General features: G+C 36.0%; 1 protein-coding gene across 4 annotated transcripts in view; it reads left to right on the top strand.

Moving 5' to 3' along the window:
- Nucleotides 1-23068, top strand: part of Ptpn12 (protein tyrosine phosphatase non-receptor type 12) — a 114129-nt gene that overhangs the window by 14100 nt on the left and 76961 nt on the right. Inside the window, exon 1 of one of the 4 annotated variants that reach the window (XM_048786206.1) lies at nucleotides 17499-17505. The exons of the other annotated variants lie outside the window; for them this stretch is intronic. Coding sequence (XP_048642163.1) covers nucleotides 17503-17505 — 3 coding nt within the window. The 5' untranslated portion in view covers nucleotides 17499-17502. Of the gene's footprint in view, nucleotides 1-17498; nucleotides 17506-23068 lie in introns of those variants that run through there. 4 annotated transcript variants of the gene reach the window in all.

A 23068-nucleotide genomic window follows, 5' to 3' on the forward strand; every position in this document is an offset into this window, starting at 1 on the left:
TGTTGAGAGCCACAGCCAAAGGGGCCCCAGCAAACTTCCAGCTGCCAGCAAACTTCCAGCTGCCGGCTGATGATTGGCTCACAGCGGCCCCAGCAACATCTAGCTGATTGGCTCCTCGGCCCCAGCAACATCTAGCTGATTGGCTCCTCTGCGGTGATGCTCATTGGACTGTTTCCCTGCCCTTTCAGACCACGGAGCTGCTCATTGGGGGACTTTTTTTGGCTCCGCCCACGTGACCCAGCCAATCGGCCTCAAGAGCAGGAGGATTGTGGGAGGTGGAGAGAGGCTTGTGTGGGAGAGAGAGGCTTGTGGAAAGCCGGTGGTGGCAGTTGAGGCTCTGAGGATTTTTCCTGAGAGGCTGTTTTGTTTGGCGTGTGTGGTTCTAAAAATAAAGTTAGTTTCTTTTGACAAGTGGCTCCTGATTGTGCCCAGCCAGACTGCGGCAGGGTGCTGTATTTAGAATTGGAGATTGAAAGTATGGCATTTAGGAAGGTACTAACTGAACATACGTATTGAAAAGGAGTTTTCCTGGGGGTAGTGAGTGATCCTCCAGGGGATCTGTGAACCCTTTCATATTGTATAATTTTGTTTATTAGTCCAGTTTGAAGGGAAGAAAGTTCATAGTCCTTGACTTACAAGGGCTTGGATGCCAAAAATCTTAGAACCTCTGGACTGTTGGAAGAATCACAAGCTTTGGAGCCATACAGGCATTAATTTCTATCCTGATCTGTCTGTGATCATGAGCAAGTTGCCTAGAGAAATTGAAGATATAATACCTACCTGGAAAGACCAAGATAATGTCTGAATATATAGAGAGATGTACACGTATGTGCACACACATATATGTGTGCATATATGGTTATGTGTATGATGGATATATATATAATATTGGAGATTTAATCAATAACTGAGTTATACCACCAGCTTATTTTATTTCATTTTGAGACAATGTTTTGCTGCATTGCCTAGGCTGGCCTCTTAACTTGCAGTGCTCTGTCTCAGTTTCCTGGGTTTACTGGAATTATAGTCATATGCCACCATGCCCAGCCTAAGAAATGTTTTGATGTCCCATTATTTTATGGTATAGTTTTTTTAGTCTTAGAGTAGGACCTTTTTTTTTTTTGGTACTGGGGTTTGAACTCAAGGGCACTCGACCACTGAGCCACGTCCCCAGCCCAATTTTGTATTTTATTACAGACAGGATCTCACTGAGTTGCTTAGAGCCTCGCTTTTGATGAAGCTGGCTTTGAATTCTAGGTCCTTCTCTCTCAGTCTCCTGGGCGGCTGGGGTTACAGGTGTGTACCACCACGCCTGTTTTAGAGTAGGACTTTTTAAAATCAATTTTTAGCCAGTGTTCTTAAATCTGGTAATTTTATTTTATTTCAGATATATAAAGCAGTACTCTGTTCTTATATCTCTCTCACAGTTCTTAGATCGCTCTTTTTTATCCCCTTTCTCTTTTCTTGGTGCTGGAGATTGAACCCATGGTCCTGTGGATATTAAGCACATGCTCTGTCCCTGAGCTACACTCCCAGCCACAATTATGCCCAATTTTTCATCTTCTTCTTTCAAATCTGTTCTTTAGGACATGGGCAACTGATTTATAATGGTGGTTTCTTGTTTAGTTTTGATTCTCCAGCAAATTTGAGTTTTCAATAAGATTACTCTAAAGAGGTTTTGAGACTATGCATTTGTGATCGGAACAGAAAGGAGTTCTAGGTCATATGCTACAAAGACAGAGAATAGCTTTTTACATACTTTCTGTATGATGGCTCTACTTCTGAAGTCATTGACTCTTTAGTGTTAAAAGGAACATTAATACTGTCCAGAAACTGAGGAGTTTATTATGGATCTTGCAATTAGAAAGGTTGCAGAGCTGGATTTAACCCAATACATTAAATGAAAGGGGGTACTTTTTCTAAGACATAGTAGTATGTGGGCATTTTTTAGAAGAAAAGTCGGTAAAAGAAAAAAATCGTTTTTTATCATTATAGATTTTTGGCTACAGCTTACTTCCTAACTAGCATAAGTGAAAAAAGGATTTATTGCAATAAAATACTGCTCTTCAGCTGCTTGAAGAATAAGAACTGAGAAATGGAGATCCATTTATATATTTTCATACCATCTTTCTATGTTCCTCCATGTTTATCAGTTTTTCTGACTTCTGGGGCTGCTTGAGTACTGGTATTTGCTTCTCTACATACCTGCTATACTGTTCTTTCTTTACATTTTGACTTCTGTTTTAACTCAACTTTCTCTTTTAACTTATGGTAGTCTATCCTGTCTTATTCACTTTTACCTTAGTTGAGGGGAAGAGTTAGAATGACTAGAATTGTTATATCTCACTTTCCAATTACTGAGAATCAGTCAACTTATCAGTGAGATGAGTATTCTGTAGTATAAGTATGTGTAATTGACCAGGATGGGAGTTCATTGGTAATTATGTGGAAGAAACTTAGAGAAAGGAGGAATGGTTTACTAATTAGGCAGTCCAGAGTGTTCAGTGTAGAATCCTTGAAGCAAAACTGGAAGAAAAAAAAAACACAGAAAAATACTATTTTAATGTTTCATCCCTGTGTTAGTTTCTGTTACTGAAACAAATATCCAAGATCATCATTTTTTTAATATGTATTTTTTTAGTTGTAGTTGGACACAATACCTTTAATTTTACTTATTCCTTTTTAAGTGGTGCTGAGGATTGAACCCAGGGCCTCCCATGTGCTAGCCCCAGTCCCAGCCCCCAAGATCATTCAATTTTTAAAAGGGAAAAGTTATATTTTGTTTTGGGGATTCCAGTCCATGATTAATTGGCTTCATTGCTTTTGAGTGTGTGGCAAGTCAGCCCATCATAGCAAGGAGTGTACCCTGGGGCAGAGCTGCTTCCCTCATGACTGGAACACGAAAGAATGGAATCCCATAATTCCCTTTTGAGGACATACTCCCAATTACAGAAGACCTCTTACTAGGCCCTGCCTCTAAGATTCAACCAGTTTACAATGGCAGCCAGCTGGGGACCAACCTCTAACACATGGACTTTAGGGGACATTCCAAACTAAAGCCACCCTCAAATAAACTTACTTATCTTCTTCAGAGAAGGAAAAAGAGGTCTCAAGAGTCCTCATGACCTGAGAGAACACTGTCTTGGTTCTGGCAGAGTGTTATTTTATGCTTACAGTATACATTAAGCATTAAGCAAGATTGTAAGGATTCTGTGTAGAAAGTATAAAATTAAGATCATATGTGACAGCATATTTATAGTATCTTAAAATTTAATAATTTGTTAATATTAAAATCTGGAACCTTCTTGGTATCCAGTCACTGTTTATTCTCTTCCTGAATATGTATCAGAATACTTTGTTAAAATTAATCTAAACTCATGAATCACCTAAAAATTTATATATTCTATAATATATTAGAATATATTCTAATATTGTACTTTCTTGGGTATCAGTGTTCCTGTCTCTGTGCCTATGTATCTACCTTTGTGTTTTTTTATGTACCTCTCTTTATGTACCATCTCTATCTACTCTTGTCAGTTTACCTGTCATTGTGTGCTGATAATGGATATTAGCTTGGGGGAGGACTTGTGTAATTTGGAAATGTACTGTAATTTATAACTAGTTATTTGTGATTGTTTACGTCTAATACTATAAATAGATAACATAAGTGTCAAGGGGGAACACAGGGTGAATGGATATCCGTAATACAATTTTCAACTGAAATAGTTGATTAGGTTCAAATATTTATCTCCACTCATTCACAGGCATTATTGAATGTCATAAAAAATTAAAAAGCTTTTTTAAAAAATTACAATAAAGTTAGTAGAAAATTATAAAAGAGAAATGTGCCTTTAATGTTTTAATATACCAGATGCTTTTTTTTTTAACTTTAGAAAGATAAAGATGAGTATTTCAGTAGTTTGAAAGCCAGAAGCAGAAAATACTTCTTTGTGAAAGTAAGCACTCACAAATTATTAGTGGGGGCTGGGGCTGTAGCTCAGTGGTAGAGTGCTTGCCTGGCATGTATGAGGCACTGGGTTCAATAAATAAATAAAGGTATTGTGCCCATCTGCAACTTAAAAAATATTAGTAATATTAAATGAAGACTTATTGTGAGCTCTCTTGAATAAATAGTTAAGTAGGCATTGGCTAGTTCCACTTTATTGGCCTTTTCATTCCTTTAACCCATTGTAAGCTAATTTCTAGCTCTTAGCATTTTGCTGGAATTGCATTTGCCATGGTTACCTTGTACCTCTTGGACATATCCAGTGAACAATTTTTTTTTTTTTTTTTTTTTTATGGTACTGTGGATTGAACCCAGGAGTGCTTAGCCACTGGGCAAGATCCCCCAGCCCTTCTTATTTTTTTGAGACAGGCTCTTAGGGCCTCACTAAATTGCTGAGGCTGGCTTTGAACTTTCAATCTTCCTACCTCAGCCTCCCAAATTTCTGGGATTATAGGTGTGCACCACCATTCCCAGCTCCAATGAACACTTTATAATAGTACTTATTTTTCTTGATCTCTCTTCAGTATTCAGTGTTGTTGCCATCTTTGTTTTTAAAGCCCATTCTTCCCTTGATGTTGAAGCACCACTTAAACCTGTTTTTTCTCCTATTTTAGTCTCTTTCTATTCATTTATGCTCAGATGCACCATTATTTTATATTTTTCATGCTCTTAGATTCTCAGGGAAATATAGTCTAATACTTCACTATTTATAAATACTGAAGAATCCAACTAATGTGGTAAAACTGACTATAGTGACATGGGTTATCCTAATGCTCTTTATGATTTTAGAAGAATAATATTAATATTTTTATAGCCTATTGTGATGAATGGTGGATTATTTTTAAATTATTTAATTAGTTTTAGAAAATGGAACTTAATCTAAACTAGAAATACAAAGTAAATATTTAAGCAGTACAACTAATTTTCTGTCATTGCTTTACTATATACCAATTTTGTACTGGTTCTTGACACTGTAAGTTCTTGAACTGTAATGTTTCCAAAATGACCTCACCATTTATTTTTCTAATTGTTAAATAAGGCTTAGGAATTTTTATTTTAAAATAGAAAGAATTTAACCAGATCTCTGTATTTTCTCTTTTGTCTTTGAAATGTATATTGGAGATAGACAAGGGGAAAATAATCTTTTGATACAAGTGGGCAGGAATACTAATTATATGGGATTAAGGAAGGAATGCATACATGGACAGAGTATATCTTTATAGTATGTTTGACTTTAGTTAGTAATTTGAAAGCCCAGCATACTGGACATTCTAATGTGTGGATTACAACAGTCATATATAGGTTAGACCTATCTGGTTCTTAACTGTGTAACTTTGAGTGATTTAAACCACTCTCAATCTTAGTTCTGTATTCATGAAGTAAATATTTTGTAGTGTTAGACTTGTTATAAAATAAAAGATGCTAGGAGAATTAGGAAGGAAGAATGAGAGTATTGAGTGAAAAGTAAATGTGAGAAGAAAAAGACAATCATTTGCTCTTTCTCTTTTGACCTTTTTGGTGAGAGATAAAAACAGTATCTATAGTATATTAATCTGAAGATGCCATTGATGGTAGGTATCCCCAAGCAAGTCAACATAGTGTTGTTTCAAGGATTTTTACCTAAGCCCTGATTTAAAAATACATCGTACATGAATATTTAGAATACATTTCATAGACCAAAGGTTCATCTAAGAATTCTTAACCCTAACTACTTGCAGTGTGCTTATAGTTTGTGTTCTCTATTTCATTTTTTAAAAAATGGTTATTGTAACATGCTAAATTGATTGACTTCCCACTGGAGATCACACAACTGGAAAACATTGTTTTAGATTACCATGTTGCACAAATAACAGAAGACACAGGTGGCATTATTAGAAAGGGGGGGTAAGATAATTTTTTATAAAATTTTTTTTTAGAAACTGTTTAATATATGATGAAAGCAGTAATGACTCAGTTTAGCAGTTTAGCACCTTCAGTTCATATACAAAGATCTTTTTATGTCATTTTAAATGGTTTGCCAAGTGAAGGTTTCTTATTAGATTTAGAAGATTAAGTGAGGAAATGTTTATGATACAATGTTTATATATTTATATATATGTGTGTGTGTGTTTTAATTTTAGTAGTCAGTGGGCTTTTATTTTATTTATTTATTTGCTTGTGGTGCTGAGCCAGGTGTGGTGGCACAGGCCTATAATCCCAGCAGCTCTGGAGGCTGAGACAAGAGGATCTCAAGTTCAAAGCCATTCTCAGTAACAGTGAGGTGCTAAGCAACTGAGAGAGACCCTGTCTCTAAATAAAATACAAAATAGGGCTGGGGATATGGCTCAGTGGTTGAGTGTCTCTGAGTTCAATCCGTGGTACCCTTTGTCCCCACCCCCCAAAAAATGAGTGCCTCATACATGCCAGGCTAGTGCTTTAGCACTGAGCTACAACCCCAGCTCTCGTGATAGATACATTGTTAAGTGGAAATGTGATATAAACACAAATATATAATAGTAAATGGCAGTACTTTAGGTAGGTGTTTATTACTGTGGTGCAAACAATTCCCAAACTTAGTATTCCTTAAAATCACAAAGATTTATGACTTCTCATGATTCTGTGGATTGACTGGGTGAGGATTTTTTTTTGTTTTTGTTTCGTTTTGTTTTGTTCTGGTTTTGCCTAGACTCATACATGCTGCTGCAATCAGCTGGAGGCTCAACCTATCCTTGAGTGTTGTATGATGACCTCAGTCACATGTCTGGGACTTTTCCCTGGAGTGGCTAGGAACTCTCTTCCTCTCTACACTTACTCTTTCATATCAGGCTACTTCACAGTGTGGTGGTCTTAGGGATTCAAGAATTGCAAGACCTCTTTAGATAACGTCTAGATTCTGTAACTCAACATAGTGTCATTTCTGTGGCATTTTACCAGACTAAGCAAGTTACAGACTTGAGGACTTCCTAGCTCTTTCAGTTTGTAACTGAATATACTCTTATTTGTTTACTTACCGTACATCCCCTCTCACACAGTTGGTCCCTTGAATAAATAATTTTTAAAATATTAGAAGTGAATTTAAGTATCTTTTGGTATGATGATTATCTTTTGATGTTTGACTCTGGATAATTTTTTAATACTTTTTTTTTTGTATTTTTCTATTTTCAGTAGTGGACATTCTTTGTTTTAATAATTGGGAAGAAATTTTTGGTGAACCTTTCATGAAGGGGGTATGGGAGTAAAAATGCCTGGCTTAGAGTAGATAGCTAGTAAAGTAGTTTATTATCCTACATCTTGTTCTATATTATATTGTTTCAAACACCTGAAAACAGTTTTGTTTGTTTCCTAAGATATTTTCTTTAAATCAAAATTTTCAATATTGTCAACTATTTCACTTATGACAGGCCAAATACTTTTATCATTGTTCTTCAAATATGGCATTTAGAAACTTTAACATAGTCCTTATTGAGATCTTATTTCTGAAGACACAGTGGGTCTTCTCATGTCTTTTTTAAATGATATTTTTCACTTTTGACCCATAACATTTGTTGCACTTAATATCTATAGATCTTTTTTTCTGAACTTTTATAAGGTTATTCCATACTGTGTCCAATTTAAATTTTTAACTTAATACAAATTTTATCTTATAACATTTTAATGTTTGAATTCTGACATCCAACATTAATTTAATTAGCAACCAATCCTGTGAATACTAAAGTACTATTGAGTATAAGTACTATTTTTATTTTACAAATCAGAAAATTCATACTGAAAGAGGTACGTAAGGTACTGAAGTTGGGCTTCATTCTCAAACTCATGCTCTTCTACTCTTTCCTATTTAGAAAACTTACTCTTAGCTTCAGAAGGCAGGAAGAAGAAAGCAGATTTCAATTCACTATAAAGAAGAACTTGTTGTGAACAGAGAAAAGGAGAGAAGGAAGGTCACATTTATTAAATATACAGTATGTAGGTGTTTGACATACTAAAACCTCTTTTCGCCTGCTCTTTTTTTAATTGTTACTGCCAGAGATTGTACCCAGAGGTGCTTAACCACTGAACCATATCCCCAGACCTTTTTATATCTTATTTGGAGACAGGGTCTAGCTGAGTTGCTTAGGGCCACTATAAGTTGCTGAGGCTGGCTTTGAACTCCTGATCCTCCTTCCTCATCCTCCTGTGCCACTAGAATTACAGGTGGGTGCTGTGGGCTCCCTTTCTCTTTGATCTCTAAAAAAAATTTTTTTTTTATCTGAAAGCAGAAGAAAATTTTATAAAATAAAAATAAAAGTAGGGAGAATAAATATGTGGCAGAGCCAAAACCTTGCAGAACCCAGCCCATCTGACTGGTTCCCACACTCTGGCTTCTATATGGAAGGTTTTTATTTTTTTGTCTTTTCAAAAACACTCAACCACTGAGCCACATCCCCAGTCATTTTATATGGAAAATACAAGTAATATATAGAAAATCGTGTTTTATTTTGGGAAAGTTAATGTTTTGAATGTAGTGTATGTAATTTGACCTGCATAAGATGTTTAAAAAATTTAAATGTCCTCCTACATTATTACGTTCAAGTATTGGCTTGCTTAAAATAACAGATTTGGGCTGGAGTTGTGGCTCAGTGGTAGAGTGCTCGCCTAGCATGTGTGAGGCCCTGGGTTCGATCCTCAGCACCACATATAAATAAAGGTATTATGTGCAACTACAACTAAAAAATAAATAAATATTAAAAAATAAATAAAATAACAGATTCATTCCAAAGCCATAATTTTTGCCTCCTGCCTGTTAGAGAGTGATAAATTCAGAATGTCAACTCTACTCTTGTACCTCACACCTTTGAGATTAGTTTCTTCCCAAGCTTTCTCCTTTTTGTTGTTGTTGTTATTGATCACTAATACTACTGCCAGAGAAGATATGGCTTGGAGAGTTGTTATGAACCCTTATTTTTTTAATTAAAAGGATCTCAGAACTGAAAGGAGTCTTGGGAATAATATTACTAAGTCATAGAATCACCTTAACATTCCCAAATAGAATCACCATTTGACCTAGCTGTCCCATTCCTGGGTCTATACCCAAAGGACTTAAAAACAGCATACTACGTGGACACAGCCACATCAATTTTTATTGTAGCACAGTTAGTTCACAATAGCTAAACCAACCTAGATGCCCTTCAATAGATGAATGGGTAAACAACTAGAGTAAACAACTAGAGTAGTTCCCTATTTATTGTATGCTTTGGAACAGTCTACACAAGATAAATCTAATGACCCTTCTACAATATCTTGCCCATTTTTTGTGTCTTAAGATTAAAGGGAATTAATTAAGGTAGCAAAGGAAATGAAACGAAAATAAGAAATGTTAGAAATATTTATTTTAATATATTTCAAAATAATAATTCTATGAAAAATTTTTTTTCAGATGAAGAAAATTTTCCATTTTCATTGGTGTATTATAATTATAAATAATAGTGGATTTCAGTGGGATATTCATACATGCAGTTAATATATCAGTATTAGTATTTTCAGTATCTTTTACCACTGTGATCTTGGGACTGCGCAGCAGCCCACATAGTCCCCTACAGTTGCCTGCCTGCACCTGAGAACTTCACACAGGCTTAAAGTCAGCTGACACTGTAAGCCAGAGAGCTGTCTTGAGGGCGGAGATACCAACTAACAAGGGACAACCCCACCTACTGGATGAGAAAGGAGGCAGGAAAGATACTGATCTCCAACCAAAACAAGCCCCAGGTCTTCCTTCAAGATTATTTTTCCCTTTCCCTCTCCTTTCTCCCGTGCTCACATCCCCAACAGCTGGCCTAGGGACCCAAGATGGCGGGCCAGAGGGAGGCCCCACATCTAATAGAAGCCTAAATCTTCTTCATATCAGATTAGGCTCCTTACTTCCTTAATAAGACTCCTATAGGCAAGAATTAAAATCAAGAATTAATAAATGGAATTGATTCAAACTAAAAAGCTTCTTAGAAATCAGTGAGGTGAATAGAGAGCTGCAGCTTCAGAGCAAATTTTTACCACTTGCACATCAGATAGAACACTAATCTCTAGGGTATATAAAGAACTCAAAAAACTTAACACCAAAATAATAAATAACCCCATAAATAAATGGGCCAAGGAACTTAACAGACACTTCTTAGAAGAAGATATACAGTCATTCAACAAATATATGAAAAAATGTTCAACATCTCTAGCTATTAGAGAGATGCAAATCAAAACTACCCTAAGATTTCATCTCCAGTCAGAATGGCAGTTATTAAGAACACAAACAACAATAAGTGTTGGTGAGGATGTGGGGAAAAAGACACACTCATACTTTGCTAGTGGGACTACAAAATGGTGCAGCCAATATGGAAAGCAGTGTGGAGATTCCTTGGAAAACTTGGAATGGAACCACCATTTGACCCAGCTGTCCTACTCCTGGGTCCATACCCAAAGGACTTAAAAACAGCATACTACATGGACATAGCCACATCAGTTTTTATTGTAGCACAATTCACAATAGCTAAACCAACCTAGATGCCGTACAGTAGATGAATGGGTAAAGAAAATGGACATTTAACTGTCTGGTTAAGGAGATCATTCAGTGCACAATGGAATATTACTCATCAAAAGAGAATAAAATCCTGACATTTGCAGGTAAGTGGATGAGTTGAAGAATAAAATGCTAAGTGAAGTTAGCCAATCCCAAAAAGCCAAATGCTGAATATTTTCTCTGATATAAGGAGGCTGATTCCTAGTAGGGTTGGGACAGGGAGCATGGGAAGATTAGATAAGCTCTAGATAGGCAAAGGGGAGGGAGGGAAAGGAATGAGATGGACATCATTACCTTAAGTACATGTATGAAGATGCGAATGGTGTGAGTATACTTTGTGTACATCCAGAGATATGAAAAATTGTGCTCTATATGTGTAATATGAATTATAATGCTTTCTGCTGTCATATAACAAATTAGAATAAAAAATTTAAAGAAGAACAGCTGGTCTAGAGCTAAGGGATCAGCAGACTTTTTTATAAATAGATTAGGTTATAAATATTAGATTATTAATGTTGTAGGCTTTGTAAGCCATATAGTCTTTTTGCAACCACTGAACACTTGTTGTATAGCATAACTGTAGATCATATATAAACAAATGGATGTGACTGTGTCCAAATAAAACTATTTACAGAAGCAGATGATCAGTGAGCCATAATTTGTCTTGATATAGTGTACATGCAAAAAGTGGCAAATATATTATAGGAAAGAGGAGATTGGGAGCAGATTATAGAAGATCTCATATTTATTGCACTTGGGAGTTTTCTGTATTATCCATGCTAGTGATCTCCACACTTTTCTCAGTAGAAAGTTTTCAGCAAGCATCTTCTCTCTATATATTCTTTAATTTATAAATCATACTCTTGCACTACTATACCAAAATTTGTTATTATGAAATATGTATCACGTTGTAGTGTTCAGCTAGGAGGTTTGGATGATCTTGGCTAGGTTCATTACATTTCCAGGGACCACTTGGCTGTCAGTACATCTCCCATGACTATGGTCCCTTCCTGCTCCATGTTTCTTGTTCTCCCATAGACTAGCCTAGGCACAATCTCATGGTTGTAGCAGATGTAAAAAAGCAAGTGAGGGAGACTACTTAAGATCTCTTTAGACTTGAAACTGGCATACTGTCACTTTGTTGCATTCTGTTGGTCAATGCAAGTTATAGTGCCAGCTTAATTTCAAGGAGTAGGGAAAGAGACTCCACCTTTTAAGTCAGAAGAACTGCAGAATCACATGTATTTTTATCTGGAAGGATCAAAAATAGAATAATAGAAAAATTGATAATCTACCATATGGTAGGTATCAAAGATATTATGACAATGGGAGGTTAGTACATTGAAGTAAGACGTGAAAGAGGGAGAAAAACATGCAGTTATCCTGAGAAGAGCTATTCAGAGAGAAGGAATAGCAAGAGCCCAAGTACACTGAAAGGATGTCAAGGAAACCAGTGTGCTTGAGCAGAATGAGTAAGAAGGAGAGTAGTAGATTTACAGTAGGATCAGAACTTGTGGTAGACCTTTTGGGTTATTGTAGGCCATTGTATGAGGACTTTGGTCTTTAGTGGGTGAGATAAGAACCTTTTGAATTTTCCCCTGAGGTATGATATTATCTTACTAACATTTTGTTTTAGGAGGGATCATCCTGACTGCTCTGTGGGGAATGGATGTAAAAGAGTTAAGAACAGATGCAGAGACCACTTAGAAAATGGTTCCAGTAGTTTAAACAGAAGGACCTAAAGACAATAACAGTGAATATGAAGGAAAGGGATGAGTTTGAAAGGCAGTTCTTAGGTAACATTACCAAGAAGACTTGGTGAAAATAGAGAGTTAGGACAGACTTATTTAGGCAACCATGGACACTAGGGTTAATGATGAGATAGGGAATACAGAAAAAGAAATTTGTTTGAGAAGTTAGATAATCATTTTAATTTTAGAGGTCTTTAGTTTGAGTTGTTGGTAAGATTATGGTAATGAAAAATGAGATTTTTTTTTTCTTTTCTTTTTTATATACCAGGAATTGAACCCAAGGGTGCTTAACCACTGAGCCACATCTCCAGCCCCCTATTTTTTATTTTGAGATAGGGTCTCACTAAGTTGCTTAGGGCCTCTCCTAAACTGCTTAGGCTGGCCTGGAACTTGGAATTCTCCTGTTTTAGCCTCCCAAGATGTTGGGATTACAAGTATGAGCCACAGCACCTGGCTGACAGGAGCACAAAATATTAGGGACATTTAAGTGTCTGGTTGAGGAGATCATTAGTGCTGAAGGTTTAGGTTTGCAGTGGCCAGATCTGGGTTTTACTTGTCTTTTTACTTTTGGTGTTTAACCAGTGATTGCAAAATACAGCAGAATTCGGAGGGTAGTGTAGATAGAGACCAAGTGGAATAAGGGGGTTTGAATTTGGATTTAAGCCAAGATTCAGCCTGATCCAAAGCACTGAGAAATGAGTAGGGCAAATTTGTATATTTTTTTAAGAAATATTTTTTAGTTGTAGATGCACACAATACCTTTTGTTTATTTATTTTTATGTGGTGCTGAGGATTGAACCCAGTGCCTCACACATGCTAGGCAAGTGCTCTATCACTGAGCTACAACCTCAACCCAAATTTGTAGTTTTTTTTTTTTTTTTTTAAGAGAGAGGAGGAGAGAGAGAATTTTTAATATTTATTTTTCAGTTTTCGGCAGACACAACATCTTTATTTTATTTTTATGTGGTGCTGAGGATCGAACCCAGCGCCCCGCGCATACCAGGCGAGCACGCTACCGCTTGAGCCACATCTCCAGCGCCCAAATTTGTAGTTTTTAAATATTAAAGATAACATTAAGAGACTTTTAGCCAGTGGTTAATAGGTTAAAATAGATTTTATTAATTTAAAGTAGTGGAAGAATTGTCCTTGTTCATTAAATCCTGTTGTATATGAGTTGCCCCCAGAGGTAAACCTGCTGTAGTCATTTTAGGGAAGAGAGAAGCAGAGAAGTGACCCAGATACTTGGTCAAACAGCTTGTTTGTTGATTTGATTTATTGTTGTTCTCTCCTTCTCTCTTAACCTTGGATCCCTTCTCCCATTTCTATACCTTCTATGCTGTTACCTGTGCTACTATTTTACTTTGTATTCTCACTCTAAGGCAGTGGTTGATCATTGTAGCTAGTAATGGCTCAAAGCCCAGAGATAAATAGAATCCAAGAGGTGATTTTAAACAAGTATTCAGTTGGTGCCACTTTGTGCTTAATAAATTCTCTTGTTTTCACTACAACCCAGTGGGAGAGTTGTTATGTTCATTTTACAAGTGAAAACACAGTTGGTAGAGTTGTTCTTCAGCTTGGTTAGAACCCCAACTAGTATAATATCATACTTTTTTTTTTTTTAATGTACTGGGGATTGAAACCAGAGGCACTTAAACACTGAGTCACAACCCCAGCCCTTTTGTTTTTTATTTTGAGTCATGGTATTGCTAAGTTGCTTAGGGCTTCACTAAGTTGCTGAGGCTGGCTGTGATCCTCCTGCCTCAGCCTCCCAAGCTGCTGGAATTTTAGGCATGAGCCATTGCCCCTAGCACTTTTTCCTTTTAAGGTATCAGTCAGGGTACCTGAGAGTGGTAATCCTTAAATGGAAGAACATGATGCAGCAGAAAACTGTTGATGAAATAAGTTGGATTTAACAGAGTTGAGATATTTCAGACTTACATTTTTTTTTTCTTTTTGATTGCATAGCACTTTGTAACTATCTCCATTCACTATATCATAGTGGAGTCATCTGTTTTTCTGATACAGATTGAGTATCCCTAATTCAGAATCCAAAATGCTTCAAAATGTATTTGAATGCTGACATGATGCCACAAGTTGAAAATTCCACACCTGACCTTATATGACAGGTCTCAGTCAAAATATAGGCATACTAAAAATATTGTATAAAATTACCTCCAGGCTATGAGTATAAGGGGTATACAAAACACAAATGAATTTCATGTTTGAAGTTAGGTCCCATTCCCAGAGATCTAAAAACAATCTGAAATTTGAAATACTTTGGTTCCAAGTATTTCGGATAAGGGATACTTAACCTGTACTGTATTGTGAGGTTTGCAGTGGCCAGGTCTGGGTTTTACTTGTCTTTTTACTTTTGGTGCTTAACCAGTGGTTGCACAATAGGTACTTTACAAATCTTTAAAAATAAGTTAATCATTATAATATGCTCACAAAGTATATTTTCAACAGATAATACAAATAATGGTATATTGCTTACATAATAAACTGTAAGAAATACTGACAAGTGCTTTACCTTATGTCTTCAGGCTAATCCAAGTCCAGTATTTATAGATGAGGAAACTGAATTTGCCCAAGGTCAGGGATTTGCCCTATAAATACAGGTGTAGGGGTGTGTGTGTGTGTGTGTGTGTGTATTAGGGATCATTAGATTCATGGAAGATGAGATTTCTGAGGTAAGATATATATATATATATATATATATATATATATATATATATATACACACACACACACACACACACACACACACACACACTGATAATAACAGAAGAGCACAGAACATTAGGAAGGTTCATGTGTTCAGCTGAATGTGTAAGTGGCAGACTATTCAGCTATAAAACCTATGCTGTTTTGTATTTTGTTGTCTTTTTCAGTGTGGGAACCATCAGCATGATTATCCATTCGTTTGTAATCGGAGACTGGTTTGTAGAACCTTTAAATAAGAGGTTATTGCTTATCCAGAGAATTTAACATTTCTCTTGACTCTTAGCTATTTGTTAAGACTCTTTTACCTTAAATATACTGTGTATGGGGTAGAACATGTTAGTTTCCCAAGCCTGTTAACATCAAAATTTTTAAAATGTTGCATGTGAAGTGAACCACTTTTAATCAAGGAGAAGCAATTACTTCATTTCTGCAAACTTACCAATCAAAGCATTTCTGTTCATAGGCCTTTAGTATTCTGCTAGTTAATGTGTGTTTTGCTGAATGATGTGGCACCTTCCTGCCAGTTTCAAAGTGTTTTATCAGTTTAATGTCACTGAAACATGCTCCTAGAACCTCGATATTAAAAGTAGAGGTCAGGTATAATTCTTATATTTGTTCTTCTATAGATAAGGTATTTTCAAATATTTCTTTTGTTTCTTTCTCTCTTTATTCTTATGTCCTTCTCATTATGCATGTTATATACCATTTGTGGTTGTCTCATGGTCTTGAATATCCTGTTCCCGTTCCCTCAACCCCCATCTCTTCTCTTTTCTCTTTATTTTTCAGTTTTGGATATTTCTGTTGCAATATCCTCAAGCACAGAGATTCTTTCTTCTCAGCCATGTCCAGTTTACTAATAAGCTTATCAAAGGGTGTCTTCATTTCTGCTCCTTTTTTTTTTTTTATCTTTAGCGTTTATTTATTTATTCTAATCAGTTACACATGACAGCAGAATGCTCTTTGATTAATTGTACACAGATAGAGCACAATTTTTCACTTCTGGTTATATACAAAGTAGGGTCACACCATTCATGCAGTCATACATGTACCTAGGGTAATGATGTCTTTCTTATTCTACCATCTTTCTTACCCTCATCTCCCCCTCTCTTTCCTCCTCCAGTTTGCCCAATCCAGAATTTCTCCTCTTGTTCCCCCGCCCCCACCACCATTATGGAGTAGCATCCACTTATCTGATCTCTAGCATTTCTTTTTGGTTATTTCCTAGAATGTACATCTTTCTTCTTATATTCTTCTATACATCTCTTCTTGCATGGTGAGTACTTTATCCATTGGAGCTCTTAGCATATTACTCATAGGTTTTTTAAATTACTTCCCAATAATTATAGCAGCTCTGTCATATCTCAGTCTGGTTTTGATGTTTGCTCTGTCTCTTCAAACTGTTTTCTCTTTTGTTCGGTCTTATAATTTTTTTTTTTTTTAATTTTCCTTTCCTTTGAGGTACTGGGGATTGAACCCTGGAGTGCTTCACCTCTGAGCTACATCCCCAATGTGCTTTTCACTTTATTTTGAGATCAGGTCTAAGTTGCCCAGGCTGGCTTTGAACTTGAGATCTTCCTGCCTCAGCTGGGATTACAGGCATGTGTTACCACATCTGACTTTATACTTTTTTTCTTGATAGCTGAACATGATATACTGGGGAAAAGGAATTGCTATAAATGTGCCTTTAGTAATGTGGTGGTAAGGTGTTCAGGGGAGGAGTAGTGTTCTGTAATCCTTTGATTAAGTCTCAGCCTTTTATAGTGAGGCTTTAATTCTGGATTGTGAAGTTAATGTACTTCTCAGTTTTCCTCTCTTCCAGTCAGTAAGGCTCTGCTAACACCCCAGCAGTTTAGGCTCTGGGTAGTTTCTCCTTAAAGTAGGCCTTGTTAAGAAACAAAATACTCTGGTGTTTCAAAATGGTTCATTTTCCTCTCCACCTACCAGGAATAAAAGGGTTTTTTCCCTCTAGCATTTTCTGTGAGGACCTGTAGAGCTTCTGGAGATAAAAAGTGTGGGATCCCACCTCTGACTAGGTCCACCTGGAGATTTTTAACAAACTGTTGTTCACATTGAGCCTCCATAAATCTGTCACAGATCAGGTTACTCTTCTAGGGTGCTGCTTTAATAAATCGTGGTTTTATATTTGCCTCGTGGTCTCCTCAGTTTTGGGGATAGCAGTTTGCCCTGTGACCTCACTTATTTTATGGATCTAAGAAGACTCATTGATTTTTGTGGTTCTGGGGATTGAATACAGGGTCTTGTGCATGTGAGGCAAGCACTCTACCAACTGAGCTATATCCACAGCCCGTGATTTATTTTTAATAAATTTGTTTAGCTTTTTATTTATTAGGTCTGAGCGGCAACTTTTAACCTTCTTACATATGGAACTGGAAACCAGAAGTCTCAAGTGAGTTTAATATAGACTAATCCCAGGTTTGCTTTATTTCAAAGAAAGTGAGTTTTCTGGTAAATTCAACCCTTTTGAATGACATTGGACTTACATGGTCTCTTTCTTGAAGGAATTTGCAGTGGAGATGAGAAAATAAAGATATGTACCAATAACTAGCATAAAGCTGAATATAATGCTGTGGAACAAAGTGCAATGAAGTGAAGATTTTATTTACCCTTTTTCCCCCTTGTGGTGAAAGGTACATAGCATAAAACTTAGTATTTTGAAGTGTACAGTTTAGAGGCATTAAGTACATGAGTATTGTTCCATGAGGATTCTTAAAAGGAAGAGATCACGTGCTTTCAAAACAGGGCTTTAAACGAAAGGACTTTTAACATATCAGAAGGGTAGGTGAATTTTGGTGGAAGTAACCTTTTGAGCAAACAAATAGAGTAGGATGACGGAAAGCATTTAGTAGTATCATTAACTAAAAAAGAAAAATAAAAAAGAACATTTATAGAAATAACTAATGCAGTGAGCTCTTGGTATATTTATAAGTGTTAAAGAATTAGCTATAGAAGTATCTGTTTTTAGAATAAAATTAGAGATAGGCAAAAGTAGACTTTGTCTTTGTCATCCATGAAATGTTCCAGCCAATATATGATTTATTTATAGGTAGGTCTAATATAGAGAAATTAAATTTAGATAAGTAAATTATCTACTGGCTGTATGGTACCGGGTATTACAACCTAGAGGCAACTACCAACAAGCTACATCTTTGGCCCTTTTTATTTTTTTATTATGAAACAGGGTCTCAATAAATTGCTGAGATTGGCCTAGAACTTGGAATCCTTCAGCCTTAGCTTTCTTAGTAACTGAGATTACAGGTGCACGCCACTGCACTCTATTTCTAATTTAAGCCCAGAGATTACCCGTATAACCATACTATACATCAGGTAAACTTATATAGCAGTATAACATGGCTCAGAGAGGTCAGGGTAACAGTGAAGTATTGAGTCACATGAATGGCCTTATTGTATTAGAAATTAGCTAAGATCTAAGAATTATCACTTCATAAAGTGATGCAAATACCACTTTGTCTAAGATACCCCCCTCATAATTAGCTAAATTGGAAGATTTCTTCATCCTAATTTAAAATATGCAAGTTCAGGGCTGGGGTTATAGCTCAGTGGTAGAGCGTTTGCCTAACATGTGTAAGGCACTGGGTTCAATTACCAGTACCGCATTTAAATAAAGAACAAGATAAAGGTTCATCAACATCTAAAAGAATATTTTTAAAAATAAATAAATAAAATAAGCAAGTTCAGAAAGACAGTATCTTAGCTCATTTGTGCTGCTGTAACTACTTAGACTAGGTATTTTATCTAAAAACAAACAAACAAAAATTTATTTCTCATCGTTTTGGAGGCTGAAGATCCAGGTGCCAGGTTTGGTCTGGTGAGGACCTTCTTGGTGGATCCTTACATGACAGGTGGAAGGGCAAGCCGGCCAAACTAGCTTAATGTTAGATAGAGTCTTTTCTATAAGAATCTTTATCCCTTTAACAAGGGAGGAGCCCTCATGGCCTAATCCCTTTTTTTGGTGGGGGGAAGGAATTACTGGAGATTGAACCCAGAGGTGCTTAAACACTGAATCACATTCCCCAGCCCTTTTTATATTTTATTTAAAAAGTTAGGGTCTTGCTAATCCATAGCAAGTGTCCACCCTGTTGGGGTAAATTTTTTCTTATGTAATAGATACTTATCTAGAGGGAGGCAGTGTGCCAGTGAAAGAAACTGGGCTCAGGAGGCTGAGGCAAAAGAATCACAAGTTCAAAGCCAGCCTAATGGCAAGGTGCTAACCAACTCAGTGAGATCCCATCTCTAAATAAAAATACAAAATAGGGATAGGGATGTGGCTCAGTGGTTGACTGCCCCTGCATTCAATCCCTGGTACCCCTCAAAAACAAAACAAAAAAAAACATTANGTTTTAATTAGTTATACATGGCAGTAGAGTGCATTTATGGACTTTGATATATCATACATAGATGGGATATAATTTCTCATTTTTCTGAGTATACATGTTGCAGAATCATATTGGTCATGTAGTCACATTTATACATACAGTAATAATGTTTGTTTCATTCTACTACTTTTCCTATCCCCACATCACTTCCCTCTACCTAGTCTAAGGTAATGCTATTCTTCCCTAGTGCCCCCCCCCCCCAACTTACTGTGAATTAGCGTCCACATATTAGAGAAAATATTTGGCCTTTGGTTTTGTGGGATTGGCTTATGTTGCTTAGCATGATATTCTCCAACTGCGTACATTTACTGGCAAATGCTGTTTATTTAGTCTTCTTTAAAGCTGAGTAATATTCCATTGAGTATATATGATATTTTCTTTATCCATTTATCTATTGAGGGACACCTAAGTTGGTTCCATTGTTTAGATGTGGCTGCATCACTATAGCATGCTGATTTTAAATCCTTTGGGTATAAATCAAGTAGTGGGATAGCTGGGTCAAATGGTAGTCCCATTCCCAATTTTTCTGAGGAATCTTCATACTGCTTTCCATAGTGGTTGCACCCATTTTCAGTCCCACCAGCAATGTATGAGTGTACCTTTTTCTCTAACCTTGCCAACATTTGTTGTTGCCTATATTCTTGATGATTGCCATTCTAACAGGAGTGAGATGAAATTTAGAGTAGTACTGCTTCTGTAGAGAATAATCTGGCAATAGTTGTCAAATTTTAAATGTACATACCCCTTTACCTAGCAATTTCTCTTTCAAGAATTTATTCTGAAATAAATAAATTCCTGGGCAACATGACTTCTGTAGAGAAGTATGGAATTTCACTTGATTTCTACTAGCAGAAAATAGCAAAATAGTAAATATCTACCCAGAGGGTCTAGTGAATTAATTTATAGCATACCAATACTAAGAAGCCATAAAAAGGGGACTCTCTATATGGGTTGATGTGGGACCATTTTTAGGATGCATTATATAGTGAACATGCAAAATACCCAGTAATATCTATCTAATGCTTATAGAATTGATACAGATTTGCGCTTGTGCATGCATTACGTATCTTTGGAAGTATACCTAAAAGGCTAGTAAGTGTTTGGGAAAGTACAAATGGGTGCCAGAGAGAGAAAAAGACAGCTTTTGCGTTTATGAGTTTGGGTTCTGTACCATGTAGTAATTTTGCTGTGTGTTTTACTTATTATAATGGTTTTATGAATTTCTTTCTCAGTTTTCTATTAACCTGAATCCTGGGATTGAACCCTTCAAAATCATAATGTAAAATGCTGTGTAGGGAATGAAGAATCATAAAATTTGAAAAATACAATAAGTATAATAATAAATCTTTGCCATATAGGATTTAAAAAAATAATTCAAAGAACATTTCAGTACAAACATGGACATATGGCATAATAATTAACAGAAGAAGGATTCATATAATTACTGAATTATATGAGGGGAAATCACCAACCTCTCCAGCAATCAGAGAGATGCAAAGTAATCAACATTAACTTTTGGGAAGGTCCACCTGATTTGGTAAAATTGATAATGACAAAATTGAGAAGTTGAGAGAAGTAAATGTTGACAAGGTTATATATAAAAAATATTAATGTGTGCATAAAGTACTGTATCTACATATGTTAGTTGCAACAATTTTTGTGAAATAACCTAAAATATCTATTAGGAGAACAGTTTAACATGGTTTGGCTACTTAAAAGGAGAAAGATTTGGAGTTGGGGGAGAGATTTTGCTTTTTCATTTTAAACTTGTGCATAGAAAATAGTTAACATAGCAGGCCTAAGACTGCTTTTCTTAGGCTTGTTTGCAAGGTTGGTCCTTGTCTGATGTTTTGACTTGAGCTTTTGAAAGGGTTTTGCTGATAAGAGTGGCTCACTGTGTCTCTGTGGCACAAACAATATGATTTATGTTGAACACCTGCTTTCCTTCTGGGAGTTTAGAATTTTGCTATATGCCAAGCAAAGAGTGCTTATGTGACTATGCTCCAGTCATAGACCTGGGCTCTGTACCTTTAATGAGTTTCTCTGGTAGGCAACATTTCACACATGCTGTCACAACTAATTCCTGCAAGAATTCAGTGGGTCCTAGGTAACTCCATTGGGAGAGAATTCTTGAAAACTTGTCTGGTGTTTCTGGACTTTGCTTCTTTCACCTTTCCCTTTTACTGCTTTCACTTTGTGTGATGGTAAAAAAAAAGAAAAAGAAAAAAAAAAAAACAGGTTACAAATAGCATTTTGTACTCTCCAGTTACACAAACTATATTATCTCAACTTTTGACTTATCAATAATCAACTTATTGTGTTATAAATGATAGTTGGGTTCCAGTTCATTGACTCTGATATTACATATGTGGTTATCAATGCCCATTATGTCTAGAAGTCATATTATGCCATATTGAATATATAGGAAGCATTATATGTGGCACTCTGGGATAATAAAAAGAATTAGAGATACCTGTCAGGCAGTAAATTATAATCATTGGCTGTAACAGCAGTGGTTGTGAGTAGGGCAGGGTTGTTAAAAGGCAGGAGTGATAAATATTATGTGACTATAACATACTTTTGGAATGTGTACTGCATAAGAACAGGGATTTTTCCCTGTTTATCACTATATCTATACAACCTAAAACATTAGCAAATGGGATAGATTAGGAGAAAATGAAGTGAAACTAATCATTATCATCATGATGGTGGCTATTGAATCTGAACCTTACCTTTTCTTTTTACTATACATATCTGTATCGAACACTGAGATTTTGATGCCTTTTGGAGATTATTGGTGACTTTATAAAAGTAATTTCAGTTAAGCAGTAAAGGGGAAAAATAAATAAATAAAATGTTCTTCAGGGAGCTTAGGTTCACTAGGAAGTGTATGTTTTTCTTCGAAAAGTTTGGTTTGTTGACCATAGTTTTGTGGCACTCTATCCTGAAAAAAAAAATCCATATAGTGGTAACTGTGTATTGATCTCTCTTAAACTACAGAAGTAATACTTTTCCTGTGTCATATTTGTTTTTACAATGATTAATATGAATTCTTGTACTTGCTATTAATTTGAGGATCTTTTTTGTTTTATATCTTAGTTGGAACTCAATAGAATTAACATAATTGTGGTTTTATGTCTAAACACTGAACCTTGATACTCTGTTTTACTGAGTAAAATGTGCACACAGGCGCGCGTGCGCGCACACACACACACAAACACACACAAACACACACACACACACATATATTATGGGATTGCTTTGGTCCCCTTTAGAGGCAAAAGGAGACTATATTGATCCTGTTTTCTTGAAACAAAATCAGGACATAAAACCAGATGAGAGAAGGCATAGCCAGGGGCAACCATACTTTTAATGCCTAGAGCTTTTAATGTTTCAGCATACCATGGGACAATGGGAGAAGATATTTGAGAATGAGATTGACTTGGAAAATCAGTGAAAACACTATTGATTACATGAGTTAAATGGATAGAGGGGCACTAGATAAAGAAAAAAAGAAGGAACTGAAAGAAAATGTGAGGGCCCCATGAGTTGAAACAAAAATAAAATAATTCTGGAACTTCTGTTCCATTTACTGTATTAGATATCTTCTTTTCAGTAAAAGTAGTACATGTGATAAAATTTTATTATCCTT

This window comes from Marmota marmota, unplaced genomic scaffold (genome assembly GCF_001458135.2).
Source record: "Marmota marmota marmota unplaced genomic scaffold, marMar, whole genome shotgun sequence".
NCBI classification, from domain to species: domain Eukaryota; kingdom Metazoa; phylum Chordata; class Mammalia; order Rodentia; family Sciuridae; genus Marmota; species Marmota marmota.